The 22,426-nt window shown below is 38.4% G+C and overlaps 1 protein-coding gene across 2 annotated transcripts in view; it reads right to left on the reverse strand.

Annotated features, from left to right (window-relative positions):
* The window catches only part of LOC149800065 (phospholipid-transporting ATPase IF-like), a 164,413-nt gene that overhangs the window by 58,464 nt on the left and 83,523 nt on the right, over positions 1-22,426 (reverse strand). For both annotated transcript variants that reach the window (XM_089959617.1, XM_089959618.1), the window contains exons 20-25: positions 21,970-22,129; positions 19,345-19,447; positions 18,459-18,604; positions 10,156-10,215; positions 6,619-6,746; positions 5,955-6,013 (exon numbers count right to left, since the gene is read on the reverse strand). In XM_089959617.1, the coding sequence (XP_089815743.1) occupies positions 5,955-6,013; positions 6,619-6,746; positions 10,156-10,215; positions 18,459-18,604; positions 19,345-19,447; positions 21,970-22,129 (656 nt within the window). The remainder of the gene's footprint in view (positions 1-5,954; positions 6,014-6,618; positions 6,747-10,155; positions 10,216-18,458; positions 18,605-19,344; positions 19,448-21,969; positions 22,130-22,426) is intronic.

Genomic DNA, 22,426 nt, shown 5'->3' on the forward strand with positions numbered 1-22,426 from the left:
CGCGAGGTCAAATCTGCATGATGTTAATGGTACATATCGAAGCCGTTTTGGCTTCTCTCACTTAGTGTAAAGAAATGTATAAAAACAATAGGGTACCAGACTGCAACTAACGAATCATGTGACAAGATCACTTTCTTTAAAAACACACGGCAATTTGTTTAGATGCATACAAAATTGTTTTATCAGTATTGTAGTTGGCAACATGAATAACTTACTGCAAAAAGATCAACATGTCATCGAGGAAAAGAAAAATTCTCAGTTTAGAAGAGAAAGTGAAATTAATTCACCTGACTGAAGGGGGGGGGGGTCGACAATCCTTGCAGAAAACTGATGTCGGAAAGACTCAGATGAACAATATCGTGAAAGATAATGAAACAGTTCTGCAGAAGTGGGAAGGTGAAATGGATAGAGAAAGGAAGATTGTTTGAGCCAGGAGACGTTTGTATCCTGATTTGAATGACAAGAAAAAGCAACAATTTTGTCAGTTGAATTGGGATGTGACAACTTTACCGCAAGCAACGGATGGCTGCACAGATTTCAAGTGTGACACAATATTAAGTGTTCTGTCCTTAGTGGAGAATCAGCTGATGTTAATAATGAAGTTGTCGAAGATTGGAACAAAAGACTAAACAATATATGCAGGGGATATGACAGCAAGGATATTTTTAATTGTGACGAGACTGGTTTGTGTTTTAGACTGTTACCAACGAAGTGACAGATGATGTGATCTGTAACATAATTATAAAGACAGTTATAAAACTATATCAATGGTTATTCATAGCATTCTTTTGAAAATGATGACACAGTTTGTTTTACATTTATTTCACAACATGCATGTGATTTTTTAATGAAAATATTAAATGCTTTAGAATTAAATGTATTTGTGACTTTCTTCATATGTATTTACTATTCACATTTGTCATCCCCCTCTAGAAAGGCCACCCTCATTATAAGGCCACTTCCCTGCTGCATTAGGGGTGGCCTTATAAGAGGGGGACTACTGTACTTCATTTATATTATAAAACAGGTCTTTTCAATGGTTTTAACAGTGAAATCTTTATCAAATAGCAATGTGTCTTGCAAGAATTCCACAGAAAGCAGCTTCTGGTATTTATGATCATCAAATTAGCACCAATATTTACTACAGAACATCAAACTTTTTATATATTTCCACTTTTCTCTTTATGGGATTTTATAAAAAAATAATCTAAATTTTACTTTGTTTAATAATACATTATACTGAAAAATACAGGGTAGGGGGAATGTCTTGAAATTAATACAAGGCAAAGAAAATTTACTCTGAGCCTATTTGGGTAAATGACAGACTCTAAGGCAACTATTTCACCTTAATCAAACGTAGTGTGAATCCTATAAGTTAAATGACAGCCTCTAAGGCAACTATGTCACCCGAACCACCCACTGGCAGCTGAAAATTCCCCGTTTTTCACCACCTTTGACTGAATTGGCCCAATTTAAGGGCTTTTCCAATTAGGAAACAAAGCTATTCTTTCTACCGACTTTTTCACCAATATTCTGGTAGCATTTAGAACCTTGCAATAAGTCATGTTGAAAAAATGTTGTTGTTGTGTGGTTTAATGCCATTTTTCAGCACATGATAGGCTATACATGGCGGCCAGTATTAATGGTGGAGAAAGAATTCGGGAAAACCCTGGAAAGAACCACCAACCCAAGAGAAGCTACTGGCAAGCTTTCTCACATACCCACACTGGCTGAATCTGAGACTCAAACTGGCGCAGACAGAGGTGAGATGGTAGTGATCCATAACGGACAGCACTTCAAAATACTAAATGAGAACAGCAATGTGTGAATCCTAACTGATTTCTGAACCCAAGAGAATTTAAGCATGTTGGAAATGGCAGCTCTATAGCCCTTGATGGACATCTTTTGCAGTTTAAAAAAAAGAACAGAAGGAAATGAGCAACAGAGATACAGATGGACAGCTAAGATCAACATATGTCCTATTGCAACTATCACAAAAGATTCTCCACCTGTCATCACACACCTAGGATGTCAAAGCTCTCCTGGTCTGAATGATACAACTGGCAACCCAGCCCAAAAACTTGTTTCAGAAGACAGATCGCCTGAAATGAGCCATGACTGAAGGTAGAGAATGAGCTGTTGTGTAGGAGGGAGTTCTGTGTTGTGACAGATGAGCACTCCTGTGAGGCAGTGACCTAGGCTGATCTATCAACAGGTCTAAAAACCACAAATCATGACCTATGGCTCTAAATGAGTATGCCAAGTGGAATCTGATGCAAGGGAGAACAGGCAGGAGTTGGGGTCAGGTGCATGCATGGAGACCCCAGTCAGGAAGCTGTCCTGATACATCCACCAGCACAGTAATGATAAAAGTCTGGTTCCAGAGGAATCATAAAGAATCTCTGTGTGATTTCCATCTTGTGAGCAGGAGAAACTGTAGAGGGTGTATATGGAGACATCCTAAGGGAACAAGATCTTCTGCAGCTTCAAGGTTCCCATAGCAATTAGTAATGGTGAGCAGACTATGATATTTCAACATATATCTCTAGAAATGCCAGGATTTGATCCATCCAATCCAGTAGAACCTGGATCAAGTTCTGGTTCATGATGAAATACATCCCCATGTAAACAATGAGTTGACATTGAGTTCCTACTTCTTAAGGTGGGGTAAAAGTTCCGACTGAACTATTGTGGACCAACAATGGAACTGATCCTGATGGAGGGGCTGAACATGAAACTGGAGCAGTCAGTCATCAAATACTGGAGAAATGGGGTCCCCAGTAATTGGAGGTAGGACACTATTCCTTCCATAACTTAGATGAAGACCCTGGATGCAGAAGAAGTTCTGAAAGACAGAACCTGGAAATTTTAAAAAATTGTGGTCCAAGCAAAACTATATGTATTTTGATGAGGAGAAAATATCAGGATGTGAATATTGGCATCCTGAAGATTGATGGACATCGCTCAATCTTACACATTGTTTACTGGATTGACGAAATAGCCTCCACCTTGAAATATTTATCCAGAAGAAACTGGCTTAACTGGGAGAGATTATGATACAAATATTCTTGCATTTCTTGGCAACCAGGAAGACTAGAGAGTACAATGCGGGAGACTAATCATTCAGGACCCTTTCAACTACCCCTTGCTGCAAAATGGTGTGCACCTCTTCCCTTAATTCCACCAGATTCGACTGATGAAAGAACATGTGGGTCCTTAATTGTGGACTTGTTCCTGAAACAATGGCTCACAAGAGAAAGGATCCACCCATTGTCTGTGATGCTTGACCAAGCATCCAAAATGAGGACTAGACATTTGTGATGGGAATGCATGGCAAGAGAGGTGTGATCATCTAAAGCTGTCCCTTCATCTTTCTTTGTGAAAGGAGGATGGGTTGAAGAACTTCCTCTTAGAGGCTCTTCACCAGCTTCCATGCTGAGAACCCAAATGAAAAGGATCAGGTCTCATTGAGGTTGTGCATTGAAATGGGACTGCATCCATTTGAAGAATTTAGTGCGTGGCACCTGAGGCAGTTTGCTTTAGTATGCCTCCTGGTTGTTTGAATATGATAGGCCAGCAGATGTTGTGAAGGATCTATGCTGCTAATCCTTCAAGTCTTTTGAAGTCACAATTGTGATAAGTCTTCTGAAGAGGGTCTTGGCTTTGAAAGGACCAGCCCTTAGGTCTTGCTTATGTATAAGACACTGAGTATTCCAGAGCGATGTTACAGTGGATGTGCAGAAATTCCACCAATAAATTTATTGTGACAGAAAATGAATGACAGTATGTCTTGGCCATAGCGTCCAGCACTGGTAGTGAGGCCAGGTTCAGAGCAGCCTCCTTTAACATACTAAATGAAGTAGATTAAAAGATGTCAGCATGGGAAGTTACGATGACCAGAAGCCAGACTTTCTGCTTATTGACTTCAAATGCCCAGGCTCCAATTATAATATCTACTTCAGATACACCTGGGAATGTTACATGGGCCACTTCAGGGAATGCACCTGTTAACCAGAGATAGAGCCAATAGGCAAAAGAAGGAACAGACTACCCTCTATGCCATCAAGTGATATCTTGGCCTGTAGAGAACCTCTGTGATATTTCCTGAGTCATAAAGGAATAAGCAACAAACAGGAGGTCTTACTGTGGTTGGGTCTGGAAATCTTTTCCAAAATGGAAAGGATCTTCTTGGGCTTCAAGCCAGATGGTTTCAGGAAAAAGACAGCAGGTAGAAGGCAGTAAACTTATCAAAAGACTAGAGTTTGTCTTCTTCATCCAACTGACAGGAGATATCAAATGAGCTGTTGTTTCTACCTTGAACTCATCTGAGCTGATGAGGACAGATAATGCATCATCATCTAGAACACTTCAAGTAGGAGAGTGGCAGAGCATCACTATGTCCTTTCAAGGAAGTGACATAGGAACACTTGGAACCATTTATCTGACATGATGAGTAGAGGCTCCAGGGTGAAAATGATGCTATGCCTTCAGCTGTCGCGGTGGACATCCCTCAATGACGAGTTGATGGTGTGACATGAACCATGGCATCGCCTCTACACCAGGTCCAGGGTCCAGTTCAAGGGGCATAAGGGATCCATTAACCTGAGGTGGAGGGCCCAACATCCCATACAGATTCATTGAGATAATAGAAAAAGGGGATATATCAATCCAGTTCCCATTCCCTAGTCTGGACCCATTGGGCAAAACTCCCAATACTGTACAGCTGGGTTTCCCAACCCCCAAACCCCACCTCCTAAATATGTCTTGCAAGAACATTCTCGGGGTCAACAGGATTTTTATTTGAGGGTGACAAAACTTATCAAAATTTAAAAACAAGGTCGTGAGGCTCAGAATTTTTTTTTTTAGAACCATGGCTAAAAGAAGTTGATAACCACTGTTGTAAAGAATATGATGGAAGAGTGAGGAGAGCACAGATCTTAGTCCAATCCCTATCTCCATACCATGAAGCCTCCAAGTGATGATATGTAAAGTCAGTCACCAGTATGATCTAACTGGTCAACGAATCATCAATATATACTGCCCAGTCTTTTTTGCTGAGACGACTGATGCCTGGCACCCAGCGACTGGTGGCTGGTACCCGGCAACTGGTCACAAGATGAAATATTGTTAAAGGGAGAACCAAATTTGGTTTTAACTTGCAACAAGCAAGATTTCTCTGGTCATCTGATGAATGACACAACTGTTAACATAAGAGTCCTTGAAAAAGATGACTGTTCTGTATATGGTTCTAAAAGTGGGCTCTATGTTCTTGACAATTCTCCAATATATGGGAGGATGCATTCACATCGAACGGAGGAAACTTCTCAATATAAAAAAGAAAAGTTGTGCAATAACAAAAGATAAATTATTACAGCATTTAAATGACTAAAGAAGTCGATATTCAGCATTTATTTTAGGTGAGAGGGGTTATTTGTTATCTACCTGGCACAGCATTTATTTTAGATGAGAGGAGGTATTTGTTATCTACCTGACACAGCATTTATTTTAGGTGAGAGGGGGTATCTGTTATCTACCTGACACAACAAATATTTTAGGTGAGAGGGGGTATTTGTTATCTACCTGACACATCATTTATTTGAGGTGAGAGGGGTTATTTGTTATCTACCTGGCACAGCATTTATTTTAGGTGAGAGGAGGTATTTGTTATCTACCTGACACAGCATTTATTTTAGGTGAGAGGAGGAATTTGTTATCTACCTGACACAGCATTTATTTTAGGTGAGAGGAGGTATTTGTTATCTACCTGACACAGGAAAACCATGAATACTAGTCAACAAGTAATGGATTCAATCTACTCCTCCCATTTGTGATGTCATATTATTAGAAATAGATAAATAATGTCAGATAAAGGAAATCAGACAGAAAAGATCATAGTTCATCTAATATGAAACAAACTGGTCCTTGTCAAATAATAAGATAAAAAAATATATTACCTATACAGCACCACATCACAAATTTTAAGATGGATAAGTTGTTGTTTTTACTTATTCTCCTGAAATGTCAAAAATACATTATGTAATGGTTATATAAACTAAAAATTAGATACAACATGTTAATTATATTAATTAATAATAACTATGACTATCTTTTAGTTATGTCGGATCATTTCATACTTTTATGATGGGGGGGTATCCTTCCAGCATTAGTTGATCCTACAGTTTGTATTGTCATTGTCAACATTACTGAAATCTCTGAATAACCAAATTTTAATTTTTGAAAATGAAAATCAAAGAGAAAAAAGTAAAATTTATGTTGGTACAATAATACATGACCTTGAATATTTTTAAACAACTATTTAATACTAAGAAAAGCATCACAATGATGATGTTGAAGCAGAGATGATGATGATGATGATGGTAGTGATAATGACAACAATGATTATAACAGATAACAAACATGATGACAAATGATAAATATAATGAAGGTTGTTAAGATGGCAGAAACAGTAATATTGAACTGGAAAACAATGATGATAATGATGAAAGATTTGCTAATAAGAACACGGATGAAATGTAGATGTAGTGTTATATGTTTTTACCAGTCTTTGTATTTATATTCATTAAAAATGAGCAAGACACTGAGATAATCAAGACATACCTGTACAGATAAGGTTTTTCTAACAGGTGCTCCTTATCTACATGCTGCTCAAACAATCCATAGATAAAAATTGGTAATGAGGTCATGGTAATATTGTAGAACATCAAATAAAATCCATCATAGACAGACTGAAAGGAAACATGAAGGAAGGTGAAGGATGGTCTCCACAATACATAGTAACATTAAAATGACTTTTTTTTAAAAGTAGAAAACTATATAAAGAACTTTCATGCCCCCACAATATCATAAATGAAGAAACCTTACTTGAAGACATTTGGTTTTAATACAGTCCTTTGAATGTTTTTGTACATAAAAATCTTAAAAATCAATTTTGTCTAGCTCTATGTTAAAGACCTGCACAAAAATTTGATCTCATACTCAGAAACATAAACTGAAACAATGGCTCTTACATAAGTATTCATAAATTATGAATTATACACAACTCATTCTCTTTTTTGTTGAAACCATCTTTAAAATGTTGGTAAAAGTAAGAATCAACTTTTAGAGAAAAATAAGTTTCTTCGATAATACAGACCCAATCATAATACATATGGTGTATATAGGAGTATAATCCTCTGCCATGGAAATACAGCTTTCTTGTGCTAAAAAATATGTTTAACACAATTTTTGACTTTTCCTAATAAGAGAAGTGCTAAAACAACTGCGTCCTTTCCAAGGTGATAATCTAATAAAAGTGGCCTCCCCTTCGATAGAGGGACATGATCCAAGTTCTATCAATTTTTAATATGTGTACAGTCTTCAAAAGTGGGTTTCTATTTCAAGTATGTTACTGGACTATAATACATAAGGAGAACAGGAATGAGGAGGAGGGAGTGACATCCCTTTACCCAGGTGCTGGCCCTCTCTCCCATTTCCTAATGCATGTAAAGCATCAATCCTTTGTGTGAAATATGAGAATCACTAAATGTCTGAAAAGGCGCAAGTGAATTAGATAGTTTTGCAGGTAACAAGAAGTATGAAGGAAGCAGTAACTGATGAATTTAAAGGAGTTATATCAGTCCTCTACTCACAAGGAGACCGCTCTCGCCTCATTTCTACCACAGCAAGCAGAATTCAGCATTTTTATTCCTAAAGTAAGCCAAAGACATGGCAAAGATATTCTCTTGCCTGGGAGGGCTGGGTTTGTGAGGTACTGGATGTACACCTAATGTGCTATGATCAGGTAACACATCTAAAGAAGAAACATTAACATTGGGCGTAATTTTGAAAAAGACTTAATCATTCACTTTAATCTAAGGTGAGTGTAAACCAATATACTGATGTACATGCTGTTGAGGTGGCTTGACTAAAATTTATAATACAACATGCTTCATGAAACAAACAGCATATTGTATGAATAAATGTGTTTCATATATTCATGTCTAATGCACAAAAGTCTGTGATTTTATTTATTGCTTTATTGCACTGACTCTATAGTATTTGGTTTAAGGTGATGCTGCTTAAATCTGATGTCCAAGTGAAATAAAATATTTACAGCACTACTAAGATACTAGGTCTGAATGCTAGGTTACATATTATTTATTGTGTGCCATTATGACACAAGTAGATGTACATGTAATATATTTATGGTGTGACATTATGACACAAGTAGATGTACACGTAACATTATTTATGGTGTGCCATTATGACACAAGTAGATGTACACGTAACATATTATTTATGGAGTGCCATTATGACACAAGTAGATGTACACGTAACATATTATTTATAGTGTGCCATTATGACACAAGTAGATGTACACATAACATATTATTTATAGTGTGCCATTATGACACAAGTAGATGTACATGTAACATTATTTATGGTGTGCCATTATGACACAAGTAGATGTACACGTAACATATTATTTATGGTGTGCCATTATGACACAAGTAGATGTACACGTAACATTATTTATGGTGTGCCATTATGAAACAAGTAGATGTACACGTAACACATTGTGTATGGTGTGCCATTAGAACACAAGTAGATGCACACGTAACATATTATTTATGGTGTGCCATTATGACACAAGTAGATGTACATGTAACATATTATTTATGGTGTGCCATTATGACACAAGTAGATGTACACGTAACATATTATTTATGGCGTGCCATTATGACATAAGTAGGTGTACATGTAACATATTATTTATGGTGTGCCATTATGACACAAGTAGATGTACATGTAACATATTATTTATGGTGTGCCATTATGACACAAGTAGATGTATACGTAACATATTATTTATGGTGTGCCATTATGACACAAGTAGATGTACACGTAACACATTGTGTATGGTGTGCCATTATGACATAAGTAGATGTACACGTAACATTATTTATGGTGTGCCATTATGACACAAGTAGATGTACACGTAACATAGTATTTATGGTGTGCCAATATGACATAAGTAGATGTACATGTAACATATTATTTATGGTGTGCCATTATGACACAAGTAGATGTACATGTAACATATTATTTATGGTGTGCCATTATGACACAAGTAGATGTACATGTAACATATTATTTATGGTGTGCCAATATGACATAAGTAGATGTACATGTAACATATTATTTATGGTGTGCCATTATGACACAAGTAGATGTACATGTAACATATTATTTATGGTGTGCCAATATGACACAAGTAGATGTACACGTAACACATTGTGTATGGTGTGCCATTAGAACACTAGTGGATTTGTTTGCTATGTGACATGCATTATGGTGTGCAATTAGAACTCTTAGTCTAGTGGATGTGAATGCTATGCGACATACGTTATTTATGTTATGCCATTATGACACTAGTAATGTAGATGCTGTGTGACATACATTATCTAAGATGGGCCATTAGGATACCAGTAGATGTGAAAGCCAAGAGGCAAATATTATTTATAGTACGCCATTAGGATACCAGTAGATGTGAATGCCAAGAGGCAAATATTATTTATAGTATGCCATTAGTATGCCAGTAGCCATTAATGATATGTAATGTGACAAAAATGTCATCCCAGTCTTTTGGTCCAATGTTTGAACTTTACACTTCAAAGTCTTAGCTTGTATATAGCATCAACAAAATTCAAGAAATCTTAAATTCACATCAAGGAGTTCTGATACACTGACAAAACCAGGCTGATATTGTAATTTACATTAACAAGCCATTTTTACATTCTGCAGTATGAAAAGACTTGAAAATATAATAAGGACTTTACTATTTCTAGGCCTTAGAATATTCCATTTGTGGAAGCATCAACATAAAATTTGCCTTTTCTATAACTTCTGAAATTGTATTAAAACTTGTTATTCCTTTCTATGACAATCTGCCAACTCATATCAAAGGCAAATGTTGGCGACTTATTACCAACGTTCTGCACTTAACAAATATCTTCAAAATTATTAACTTATAATTAAAATCAAGATGAAATATTCTGAGCTAAGATCCATAAAAGTGACATAATATTGTGGTGAAAAAGTTCATTATTGATTTTTGAATGAACATTCTAAAATAACAGATATTAATTCACTTACTTGTTGTGAAAAAGAAACAAAGAACTGATAAAACAACTGTGATGTGATGAAAGCAACATTCTGTAAAATAAAATAAATAAAAACTGTTATAAATGAGAGCAAAAAACTCTTATTCACACACATACACACACATTATTAAAAAACAAATCCTGAAATAAACAAAAATATAATAATGCATACACGAAACAAAATGTCACTATTAAGACAATATTTGAATGCAGCAGTCAAGGACGGATATAAGTACAGGAATAGACATTTTTTTTAAAAACAACACCTCAAAAACATAAAGGCGAACAATATCAGGCACATATAAAGTTAATTTCATGAATCTTTGTTGATGATGAACTGGATAAAATCCTGCTTAATGATTTAAACGAAACTTGGTGGAGGTATTTCTTATCTGCACATATTTAAGAAAGCAAATTTTTAGTAAATTATGTTTCTCCGAGAATACTTACCTGATCACATTAACATTAGGGAATAAGCCTGCTACCTCTCGAATCCAGCCCTACTAAAAGACGAAAATTCGTCTTTTTTGTCTATCTCATATAGACCAAAGGGCAATAACTCTTGCCCCTTACCTCCCCTTGCCACCGCCAGGTGTCACTACTTTTTTTAAGCTGAGCAATATATATTATACGAGGATACTCACATAGCGGGGTGGTTGGGAGGGTTTTTAAGTAATGTGATCGGGTAAGTATTCTCGGAGAAACATAATTTACTAAAAATTTGCTTTCTCCTTCAAATACGTTCCCCGATCACATTAACGTTAGGAGAATTGAAAATAGGAGGAGGGAATGCTGAGCATCCTACCTCCACCCCGGGTACCTTCTAGGGAATGATGGCTGGATTCCCCATTTGAACAATAACCCGTTCTCCTAATTTCATCAGCAACACAGCCTAGGGTCCCATGATATGTGACCCCTATATACAGTTAAGAAGATAGTTATTGAAATCTTCTTATCTACGAAATTTCACTGGCGAATCCAGAAAAGCTGATAGGCGGTGCTGATTGTTTTAAATGGGTCTGGTGGTCATCTGGGCTGCCGACACCTGACCTACCAGATTCAAGGTTTGCCTTTGCGAAGCCAAATCTCTGAGATAGAAACTGGAGAAGGTTGACTCTGCATGCCAGCTAACAGCTTCTATTATATCTCGGATCGAAACATTGCATTTGAATGCAAGGCTCGCCGCGACTGCTCTATTCTCATGAGCTGTAATCTTCATGAGGCGACTCTGATCTTGTGAGACCTCAGAGTACGCTAAGCGTATAACCCACTTCAGCCATGAAGCAAGGGCTTGAGGGGTGATATCCCATTTACCAGCTTTGATCGGAAGAAAGAGGCGCTTACGTGTGTCCCGACACGCCTCTGTGCGTTTTAAATAGTGCTTGAGTGCACGAACAGGATCTTGCATGGCTGTTGCTCTTGACTTATCTACAGAAGAGAGTGAGCGAATGATGATTCTTTGATTGCCAATGGATGGTAACCTATTTTTGGCTATAAAGCCTGGTTGCATCAGGAGGACCACCGAACCATCTGATCTGGACAGAAGAAAGTTCGGGTCACTGGAAAGGGCATGTAACTCACTCACCCTGCATGCTGAAGCTAAGGCTATCAAGAAACCTGTTTTGTATGATAGTAGCTTTAACGAAGTGTGGGCTAAAGGATCAAATTTGTCTGAATTGAGCCATGTTAAAACCCAGGACAGATTCCATTTTGGAAACAGGGTGAGAGATTCTGGTTGATTGAAATCAAAATTGGCTAAAAGATCTGATAGATCTTTGTTATGCCCAATATCACATCTACCATGATGGCGGAATGTGCCTGATATCATGGAGTGGTAGCCTTTGATAGTAATTGGGGCCAACTGTTTCTCCTCAAAAAGCCTGAGAAAAAAGTTGGCCAGTTGAGGGATTGAGACACTCAAAGGGACGATGTTATTGTTATGGCACCAGTTCCTGAAAACACACCACTTTCCCTCGTAAGCCTTCAGAGTGGACGGCCTTCTTGCTCTTGAGATTCTCTCCACAATCGAAGGTTTAATTGTCTCGCAAGGCTGTCCGGACAAGAGTCAAGCATGAAGAAGAAGACGGTCCGGGCAGGGGTGGAACACCCATGACCGTGGTTGTTTGAGAAGATTTGGGCTGGTTGGAATCTTCCTGGGTAGATCTATCGCTAGATCGAGTAGATCGGTGACCCAGGACTTGTTCCATCTGAGAGGGGCAATCAGATTCATCCGACAGTGCTGACCCTTTAACCTCTGGGTTATTTTCGGTACCAAAACCGTGGGAGGGTAGGCGAATGCCCACAACCCCCTCCAGCTGACTGACAGAGAGTCCATGTCCCCAAGCCTCTGGGTCTGGAACTGGAGAGACGAAGGTGGGCAACTTGCGATTCCACCTTGTCGCAAAAAAGATCAATCATCGGATGCCCCCAAAGTGTGCAAATCCGAAGAAAGACTGATTGATGGAGTGACCATTCCGTGTGAATGACTTGACCTTTCCTGGATAGAGTGTCGGCCATGACATTGAGTCTGCCGGGAATGTGTCTGATTTGTACGTTGTCGCACGAACGTAGAAACTGCTAGATCAGAATGCACAGGTCTGGTGATTTGGTGCCCCCTTCTTTGAGGAGGTAAGCCTTACCAGATTCACATCTGTGAGAAACTCCATACCCAGATGGACAAAACACTGGGATGGATGGAGATCGGACTTTTTCCAGTTCACGAGAAAGTATAGATGATCTAAAAGTGCTAAATGATCGTTTCTGCCTTTGAACAGAACTGAACTTACCATATGTTTCTGGAGGATGTCGTCCAAGTACACTGCCGTCCCTGTAGATGAAGTCGAGCGGAACAGGGTGATGACACAATCCATAACCTTGGTAAAAACCCCAAGGGCTGATGTTGAGGCCAAAAGGTAGGACCTGGAACTGATAAACCGCGTCGCGGTAAGCTAATCGGAGAAATTTCTGAGATGCGGGGTGGATAGGGATGTGAAAATATGCGTCGGTCATATGTAGACTGACGGCATCCTCGTCCCACCGGATGGAAAGACGGATTGATCTCGCCGTTTCCATCTTGAATTTCGGTGGTAAAATGTATTGGTTGAGGTGACTCAGGTCGATGATCGGCCTCAACTTGCCGTTTGCCTTCTGGATAAGAAACAGCCTGGAATAAAATCCCAGCGATTGCGTTTTATTTTTTTTTTCCACAATCTTCACCGCTCGTTTTTCTATGAGCAAACGTATCTGCTGTTGTAGAAAGGTATCCTTCTCCCAATCGGATGGTATGTACGTGAAGAGGGGAGAGAAGGGCAGGGGAGGGGGTTGGATAAATGAAATCCGAAGCCCCTCCAAAATGACCTGGATCACCCAATTGTTCTGAGGAAAAAAGGTGGTCCAGTGGTCCTGAAATTGCAGGAGGCGGCTGCCCACAGGTAGGCTGTCCGTGGGTGGTGGGGAGGGTATGTCAACTTTTAGAGTTAGGAGGCTTGAAGACGGAGAAACTTACCGCCTCTGTATGGTTGCCTCCTAGCCTGATTAGACTGTTGTCTCCTGGCATTGGGTTGGGATCTATACTGCGCATTTGATTGTAAAAATCCCTTGTCCCTGGTCCGCCAATCATCCCTCTGCTGTGGCAGGGGCTGATTTTTTTGTTCTAAACGCCTGCGAGAGCTGGGTGGCGAGTTGGAGGGGCAGTCCTGAGCTGCCTGCTTCTGAACTGCTTCAATTTTTTCCTCCAAAGAGTAAAGGCGACCCAAACGGAGTCATCCGTAAAGCCAGAGTATGATGGGGCTTGAGCGACGTGGACCGCAGACATGCATCACGTCGTATCAGGTCTAAATTGGCAGAAGCAGTCAACGCATTAGCCATGGAATGGTGAGCTGCCCTGTTAATAACTCTAGCAATCTGGGCTGTCGCTTCCCAAGCGTGGTCATTTTCGGATTTTTCTGCGAGTCGGGAAATGGCTAATGAAGCCAAGTCTAACATTGAAGACGTAGCGACTACGTTCCGGACTAGCTTTGACGTGGCATGGAACACATTTTTTTCCACTTTGTAAAACAGTGGAGTGGACATGTGAACTGCTGCCATATTTTTGTCCAGGGCCGGAAGATCCGTACTGAAGGCGTCTGAATGAGTTTTGTACCACGAGAACGTCGCTGGTACTTGGCTTTCTGAAAAGAACGCTTTAACATTCCCCGGATCACCTATTCGTCCTGATAGACGATCATTGATCTCCTTAATTTTTTTTTTTTTTTTTTTTGGCCGACTGGGGAAGGAGCCGGAAGGACGGCATCTCTTCCTCCCCATCAAGATCTACAGACACCTTAACTTTGTAGTCTTGAGTGGCAGTAGGAGGTGGAGGGCATTCTGAAGTTGCCAACACCCTCTAAATTTCTTCCACTGCCACCTTGAAGCCAAACTCAGTCTGTTCCATGGTTGGATCTGTGTACAGCTGATTTGCAGGAGTTTCGTCATCCTCACTGTGTGCTGAGTTGTGTTCTGGAATAGCTTGCATCTCTGGATAGAACATACCAGGTGGCATAGATGACGCGATTCCGTCATCCTTGACACTGTTACTAACTCTCCCTTGTGGATAAGCCGTGAACATATGGACGGCTGGCCCTGCCGGCTGATTTGTCTGGCTTGTGGTCGGCCTGAATGTTGGCGACGGTCCTGCTATCACCGGTACCGGCTGCTCCAATGACCTGGCTGGACGGACAGATTTCTCACTAAAATCTCCTCCATAGTATTGGTATGTTGCCGGCGGTACACCATGACGGACGGATTTATCACTAAGATCCCCGTAAATCATATTTGGTCGGACCGTTTTAGCAATAGGGTCTCCATGCTGGGACAGCTGGACGGCCAGTGATGTAGAGGTTGTATAATGAAATGGAACCGATGGATCCGGTAAAAACCCCATGCATCCTGATTTACAGGCCCGAAGGCCATGCTCAGACATGCGGGGGGACTTACGCCCACTGGGCAGCCTAAAACTGGGGGAACATTCCCCCAAAGAGTCAGAAAAAGCTGTGGAAGCGAGCAAGGGAAATAAGGATAATATCTGGCCTTATGTCAATAGCTGCGTCATTTCCTGGACCAAACGACACATCTGTTCAAAGGTGGACTGTTGTACCCTGTCAACATTATTTTCCTCCATTGCCGCTGATGTTACTGTGGCTGACGGTTGCAAACGACGAACTTTAGGTGGAGGGGGGACCCCAACATCCCCGCTGCCTTCTGGACTACATCAGCCCACATTTGCTCTGTCCAAGTATTACACACGCTGCATGGTATAGATGATGTACACTTGGTACATACAATACAAGAGTCATGGTTGTCTTCTTTTGCTTTGAACTTTTTGCATTTCATGCATTTGGTTGACATTTCTACTGAAACGACACAAGAAAAGAAAACAAAGCACAATTTAGCAATTCAGCATGTTATTAATTCGCTAATACCACAACCGTTACTAACGGAGTAAACAAAATTAGTCAGTGTTGCGTTAACTCTTAATTGACAACACGAGTTCAGCGATAGCGTGTGTAACATGGTCTTCAGTAGACGAAATCCGTAAGGGTGATAAAGTCACTCAATTTTGAAAAAATTGTTAAAATAATGTATACAACCTGTAGAAGAATGATTGTCCAACGCAATAAATCCAAATTTAACTTCGGATGGTCCAATTTTAACGCTAAGATGGCTTGGATTGTCTGGAGGTATAATGTATGTGTTATCAGTACAAGCAAAGCTTAAAAACTAGTGACACCTGGCGGTGGCAAGGGGAAGTAAGGGGCAAGAGTTATTGCCCTTTGGTCTATATAAGATAGACAGAAAAGACGATTTTTCGTCTTTTCATTGAGGCTGGATTCGAGAGGTAGAAGGCTTATATCCCTAATGTTAATGTGATCAGGGAACATATTTGAAGGAGAAACTGGTTGTATTTGTTACTGTTATAGGCTTTAACACCATTTTTCAACACAAGATGGCAGCCAGTATAAATGGTGGAGGAAGAACCCGGGAAAACCCTGGAAGGGACCAATTACCCACAAGAAGCTACCGGCAAGCTTTCTCACATACCCACATTGACCAAGCCCGAGACTCAAACCCATGCAGCCATAGTCGAGATGGCAGTGATTCATAACGGTGAGTGCTTTGGACCACATGGCGCCCCCCCACAAGAAACTGTTAAAATACTTTTAAATGAGTGAGACTTCTAGTCCAATGTCTGTATCTATTTAGCACAATGATCCCGTCAGCAAATGACAAAACCCTTTATACAAGTATACCATGATCCTGAAAATCGGTTTTCAAAGTTTTGCAGAACAAAGATTGACTCTTCTCAACACTGGATGTAAGTTATTAGCTGCAGAGATGCCAACCTGGGGCTTATCAGAAATCCTAGGATCAAATTTTCAGAATCTTGGCAGCCTGCTATGAATCGATGATACGCTTCTTAAAAGTAATGAACTTTTATGGGGCCCAGGTGGCCAAGTGGCCTAATGCTCTTACATTTCTATATCACTTACATCTCACCTGTCCATATGGGTTCAAGTCTCAGGTTCAGTCATCACAAATGTGTGAGAAAGCTTGCTAGAATCATCCCATGTGTCAATGGTTCTACCCGGGGCATTCCAGGGCTCTTCCTCCACCTGTTATACTGCCTGCCATGTATAGCCTAATGTGCTGTAAAATGGCATTAAATCCACAAAACCACAAACTTTTCAACTAGCATATTGCATTTCCCTATGAAACATATATCTGTAACTGGTTATAATTAAGGTCCAGTGAGAATAAATACAGCATATTCACTACTCCAATACAAAGTGCACTGAATTTCTTTAACACTATGGCAAAACAATGACCATGAACATTGATTTTCCTAAAACATTATCTGCATTTTTCTTTCTCTTCATCTCTGAAATCATTTATCACCTATTTACAGGCTAACTGACTGGTCCTTTTTTTATTTATATTTTACATTTTTATAATGAACTATTATCTTCTATGTACCAATCTCAGATATTAGTGCTGAAGTACTTTTCTTTCTACCAGTGTCCACACGACGAATGCCTTCCTAATTTTGTGCCATAAACATTTTATTTTCCAGAATTTCATAAATATAATTTATGAATGCATGATTTTCTCTACAAATTATTAAAATATCTCTGCAACTGTAGCAGCTATTCCTGTCTAAGCTATCAGTGAAAATGGAAAATAGATAATAGTAAAGCTTGAAGTTTGGCCTAAAGTATAGCCCTACAGTCCAGCATTACCATTCTGATATACTGAAACAAAACCTGCAAAAAAGATACATTTTAATGAACTCAACTGAAAATTACAAGATTAGCAGACGATTGAGTCCAATTATATTTGAAAAGAAAATAAATTCAGTTGTTCTGGATACACTTTGCTTGTCTTTAGCTAACCTGAAGTTTACCTCTTGCAAAATATACTGTTGCTAAATCAGATGAATTAATACCTAGTATCAAAATATCTGAAACGTATTTCTCAAAGCTAATCAATGAAAATAAAAATGTGCATGACCAGTCTACTGACATACATCGATAATATGATCAGAATTCTGTGATAGCAAAACATGCTTAAGAATGAAATGCAACCCACAAAGCAATTGACATGTTGGTTTTGTGTGGTCTTAATATATGGGCACTCAACTGATATTGCACTCATCAAGAAATGCCAAGAACTAAAAAAAATTCAGGTGTTCTGTGAAACACGATTTCTTGCCTAAAAAATAAACAACAACATGATGCACTCTATCTGTACATTTCTTTCAAAACCTTTATCACAAAATCTTAAAATGATGCTGACTCAACTGGAGTCACCCCTGAAAAAGTAACATCCATGATTCACCCATATCCTAATACACGTAAGACAAGTAAAAACATAATGATTCAAGGTGCAATCACAAGATTCTGTAAGAAAAAACCTCAAATAAAACTAGACATAGAAGCTAATACATATATCTGCACCTTATTTTTCTTTGCCTCCCTCCTCTTCTCCCCACTCTTCACATAGCTGCATTTAGGATTCAAAATGTTCATCATCATTAATTCACAAGTCCACAACATGTAACCACTCCTTCAATTAGCATAAATGGAGTTCTGGTTATAAGGAAAACAGCGATGGACAAATATAGTGATGCACAGATGGACTAGACTTAACACAATATCCACAAAAGTGCAGATATAATAAACCCAGTGGTCAATGAGCGATGCAGATTATTAAACATAATAACCCCCCAGAAAAACCTGACTTCAAATTTATGCTTAATACCTTGTAGAAGAAATACAGGACTAGATTGCTAAGACGGATGTAATAGTAATGACCATGCATCAGCAAAGCTCTGCGCAGGAACTTGAAACGAGCAAATGCATAATCACTGTTGCGTACAGCTTGTCTGCCTTCCTTCCCCATCATTCCTGTGAAGTAGAAAATATAACAGCTACTGAGCAATCAACTCCTGGGAATGCTACCTGGATAAAAATACTAAAATAAGGGTGACAGTTTTTAAAGCTATACTTTCATTTTTCTAAGATAATTCCATAAAATCTTCAGCACTACTCATTGTGCTTTATAGAAAAAGACTCTACTTGCTAATCTTAAGCTTCAGCAGAATTATTGTTACAGGAAATGCCATTCCGAATCAATTTAGAACTCAAAAGATTCTACTGATTCAAGGCTCCATATTTTAACTTTTTGGAGCAGGAGAAAATAAATAATATTTAATCAAACTTAAGATGTGCAAAATTGGATTAAATTATGTTCATTCGAAACCATTCCATGTACCATTACCCTTTAACTTCTCTGCTCTAACTTTAGTTTCAGGTTTCCGTTACACAGCAAAGAAGGTTGACAAGACTATTTGCATGACTGCCAACTGCTGGATGGTTTGTATACCATATTTCCAGTAGCATGGTTGCTTATTTGTATTGGTTGAACATGACTTTACATGGACCTACTGGCTAAAGGCATTGCAAAAACAGAATTGCTTTGATTTGATGAAATCCAAGATATCTACTACATTACAACACTGAATTATCACCTGCCATCTCAATTAAAATGCAAGTATAAAATTGGCCCAGAGTTTTCATTATTGTCATCATATAAGCCTAACATGTCAGAACAATGAAGGTAAGGTCAGAGCCAGCCAAAAACTGACCTAATCCCACATCAGCCTCTTGTATCATGCTGACATCATTAGCACCATCTCCAATTGCAGCTGTCACGGGTCTGTCTTTAGACATTTTGATAAGCTTCACAACCTGAAATCACAAAAATATATTCCACAAATCAGTGTCTCTACTGTGAACAAGGTTATTATTAATTTATGGCTCTCACACAAGGGACACGAATTCCTAGCATATTCAGGTAAAAACTTTAGATACAAAGAGTAATATTTCACCCAAAGTTTAAGATGACAAAACAACTGATGTAGAAAGATATATGACTTTCAAACATGTTTGAACAGCAACTTAAACTTCCTGCCATTGCCACTGGGAAAATAACATTATTACATTAATGACAGTAACATTGCCATTGGAAAAGTAACATTACATTGAAACAGTAACATTGCCATGGCTGCTGCATTGCCATTGAAAAGGTAATATTATTGCATTCCCACTACCAGTCATTGAAAAAGAAACATTATTGCAATTTCCACTAGCAAAGTCATTGAAAAAGAAACATTATTGCCATTCCCACTAGCAATGTCATTGAAAAAGAAACATTATTGCCATTCCTACTACTACCTCACTGAAAAAGAAACATAATTACCATTCATACTACTACCTCACTGAAAAAGAAACATGATTGCCATTCATATTACTACTTCACTGAAAAAGAAACATTATTGACATTCCCACTATTACTGTCATTGATAAAAGAAACATTATTGCCAACCCAACAACTACTGTCATTGAAAAAGCAACATTATTACCATTCCCACTATCACTGTCACTTAAAAAGAAACATTGCCATACCCACTACTACTGTCACTGGAAAAGTAACATTATTGCCATTCCAAGTACCACTGTCATTGAAAAATAACATTATTGCCATTCCTGCTACCACTTTCATTGAAACAAAACATTATTGTCATTGCTGCTACCACTGTCATTGAAAAATAACATTATTGCCATTCGAAGTACCACTGTCATTGAAAAATAACATTATTGCCATTCCTGCTACCACTTTCAGTGAAACAAAACATTACTGCCATTGCTGCTACCACTGTCATTGAAAAATAACATTATTGCCATTCCAAGTACCACTGTCATTGAAAAATAACATTATTGCCATTCCCACTATCACTGTCATTGAAAAAGAAACATTATTGCCTATCCCACTACCAGTCATTGAAATACTAACATTATTGCTATTCCCACAATCACCATCATTGAAAAACTATCATTATTGCCATTCCCACTACCATTGTCATTAAAAAGAAACATTATTGCCTATCCCACTACCAGTCATTGAAATACTAACATTATTGCTATTCCCACAATCACCATCATTGAAAAACTATCATTATTGCCATTCCCACTGCCATTGTCATTAAAAAGAAACATTATTGCCTATCCCACTACCAGTCATTGAAATGCTAACATTATTGCCATTCCCACAATCACCGTCATTAAAAAAGTATCATTATTGCTATTGCAACTAGCAGTCATTGAAAAAATAACATTACTGCCATTCCCATTATCACTGTCATTGAAAAAGAACATTACTGCCATTCCCACTATCACTGTCATTAAAAAAATAACATCATTGCCATTCCCACTACCAGTCATTGAAATAGTATCATTATTGCCATTCCCACTAACACTGTCATTGAAAAAGAAACAGAGCCATTCCAATTACCAGTCATTGAAAATAACATTGCCATTCCCACTATCACTGTCATTGAAAAAAGTAACATTATGTCCATTCCTGCTACCAATGTCATTGAAAAAGAAACATTATTGTAATTCCCACTATCACTGTCATTAAAAAAGTAATGTTATTGCCATTCCTGCTATCACTGTCATTGACAAAATAAAATTATTGCCATTCCTCCTACACTGCCATTGAAAAATAACATTACTGCTATTCGTACTATCACTGTCATTGAAAAAGTAACATTATTGCTATTTCCACTAACACTGTAATTGAAAAGGAAACTTAGCCATTCCCACTACCAGTCATTGAAAAAATAACATTGTTGCCATTCCCACTACCAGTCATTGAAAGATTAACATTATTATCATTCCCACTACCATGTGACTTTTTTGTTCAAGAGAAGTAGCAATAACAAGCGGATATGAGACCAACACCATTTTCAATTATGACCAACTAGACATCATAAGAAGTCTTTGAGTGAAAATCCCATGTTGATTGGAACATCCTTTCAGGAGGAGTAACAATAACAAGATTTTCATGATGGCCATTAGGATTAATGTATGTGTAAAGTTTCATGGTCTTCTTCCAAGTAGTTTAGGAGGATTTGTGATAATAAACTTGTACTAATGGATTAAAAAACATCCCACAAGCTCTTCTGGTATATGACCAGTAGAGCTAAAAGTCTGATGATACCAAGATGGCATGACATGATTCTTTATCAAGCATATACATCATTTAACAAGGACATATATAGGAAAATATTGCTCAGTTACTTCTGACATTATGTCTGTAGGATGAAGTTGGAGAATATAATAAGAATAGAAACAATATAAGTACAAGAAATATAGTTCAGTTTCAAAACTTATTGTTTACCGAGCATTGCCATGGTGTTGTTACTCACATCAGCCTTTTGTAATGGTGTCATCCTACAACAGAGGACAGCAAGACACTTCCTGCAGAGATCTCGAAAGATAGCAGCATGTTCTGAAAGAGCAAAGGTCAAACTGCTGCCATCCACCACCAGGGCAAATGGAACATGAGCTGTACTGCCCTGCTCAACTCTAAAATACAAAAATATTACAAGTGATCAATGCATATGCAACAAAACAGTCTAATGAGGGTCACATAATTGAACAAAGTTTACACTTCTAAAACAAACACATACCAACTGTATCCAAAAAGACCTCAGTCCAAAAGTCTTTAAAAACTGGTAAAACTGAAAGGATTTGTTTACATGACACACAAATCTAATTAGGTCATATACAAGGGCACAGAAATATGTTGACCAAATTAATTTTTGTCTAGCCACAGTCTGAATTGGACAATTCAGATGGCAGATCTTAGCTATCTACAAACAA

Source organism: Sinohyriopsis cumingii, chromosome 5, assembly GCF_028554795.1.
Source record: "Sinohyriopsis cumingii isolate HCF-2022 chromosome 5, ASM2855479v2, whole genome shotgun sequence".
NCBI lineage: Eukaryota > Metazoa > Mollusca > Bivalvia > Unionida > Unionidae > Sinohyriopsis > Sinohyriopsis cumingii.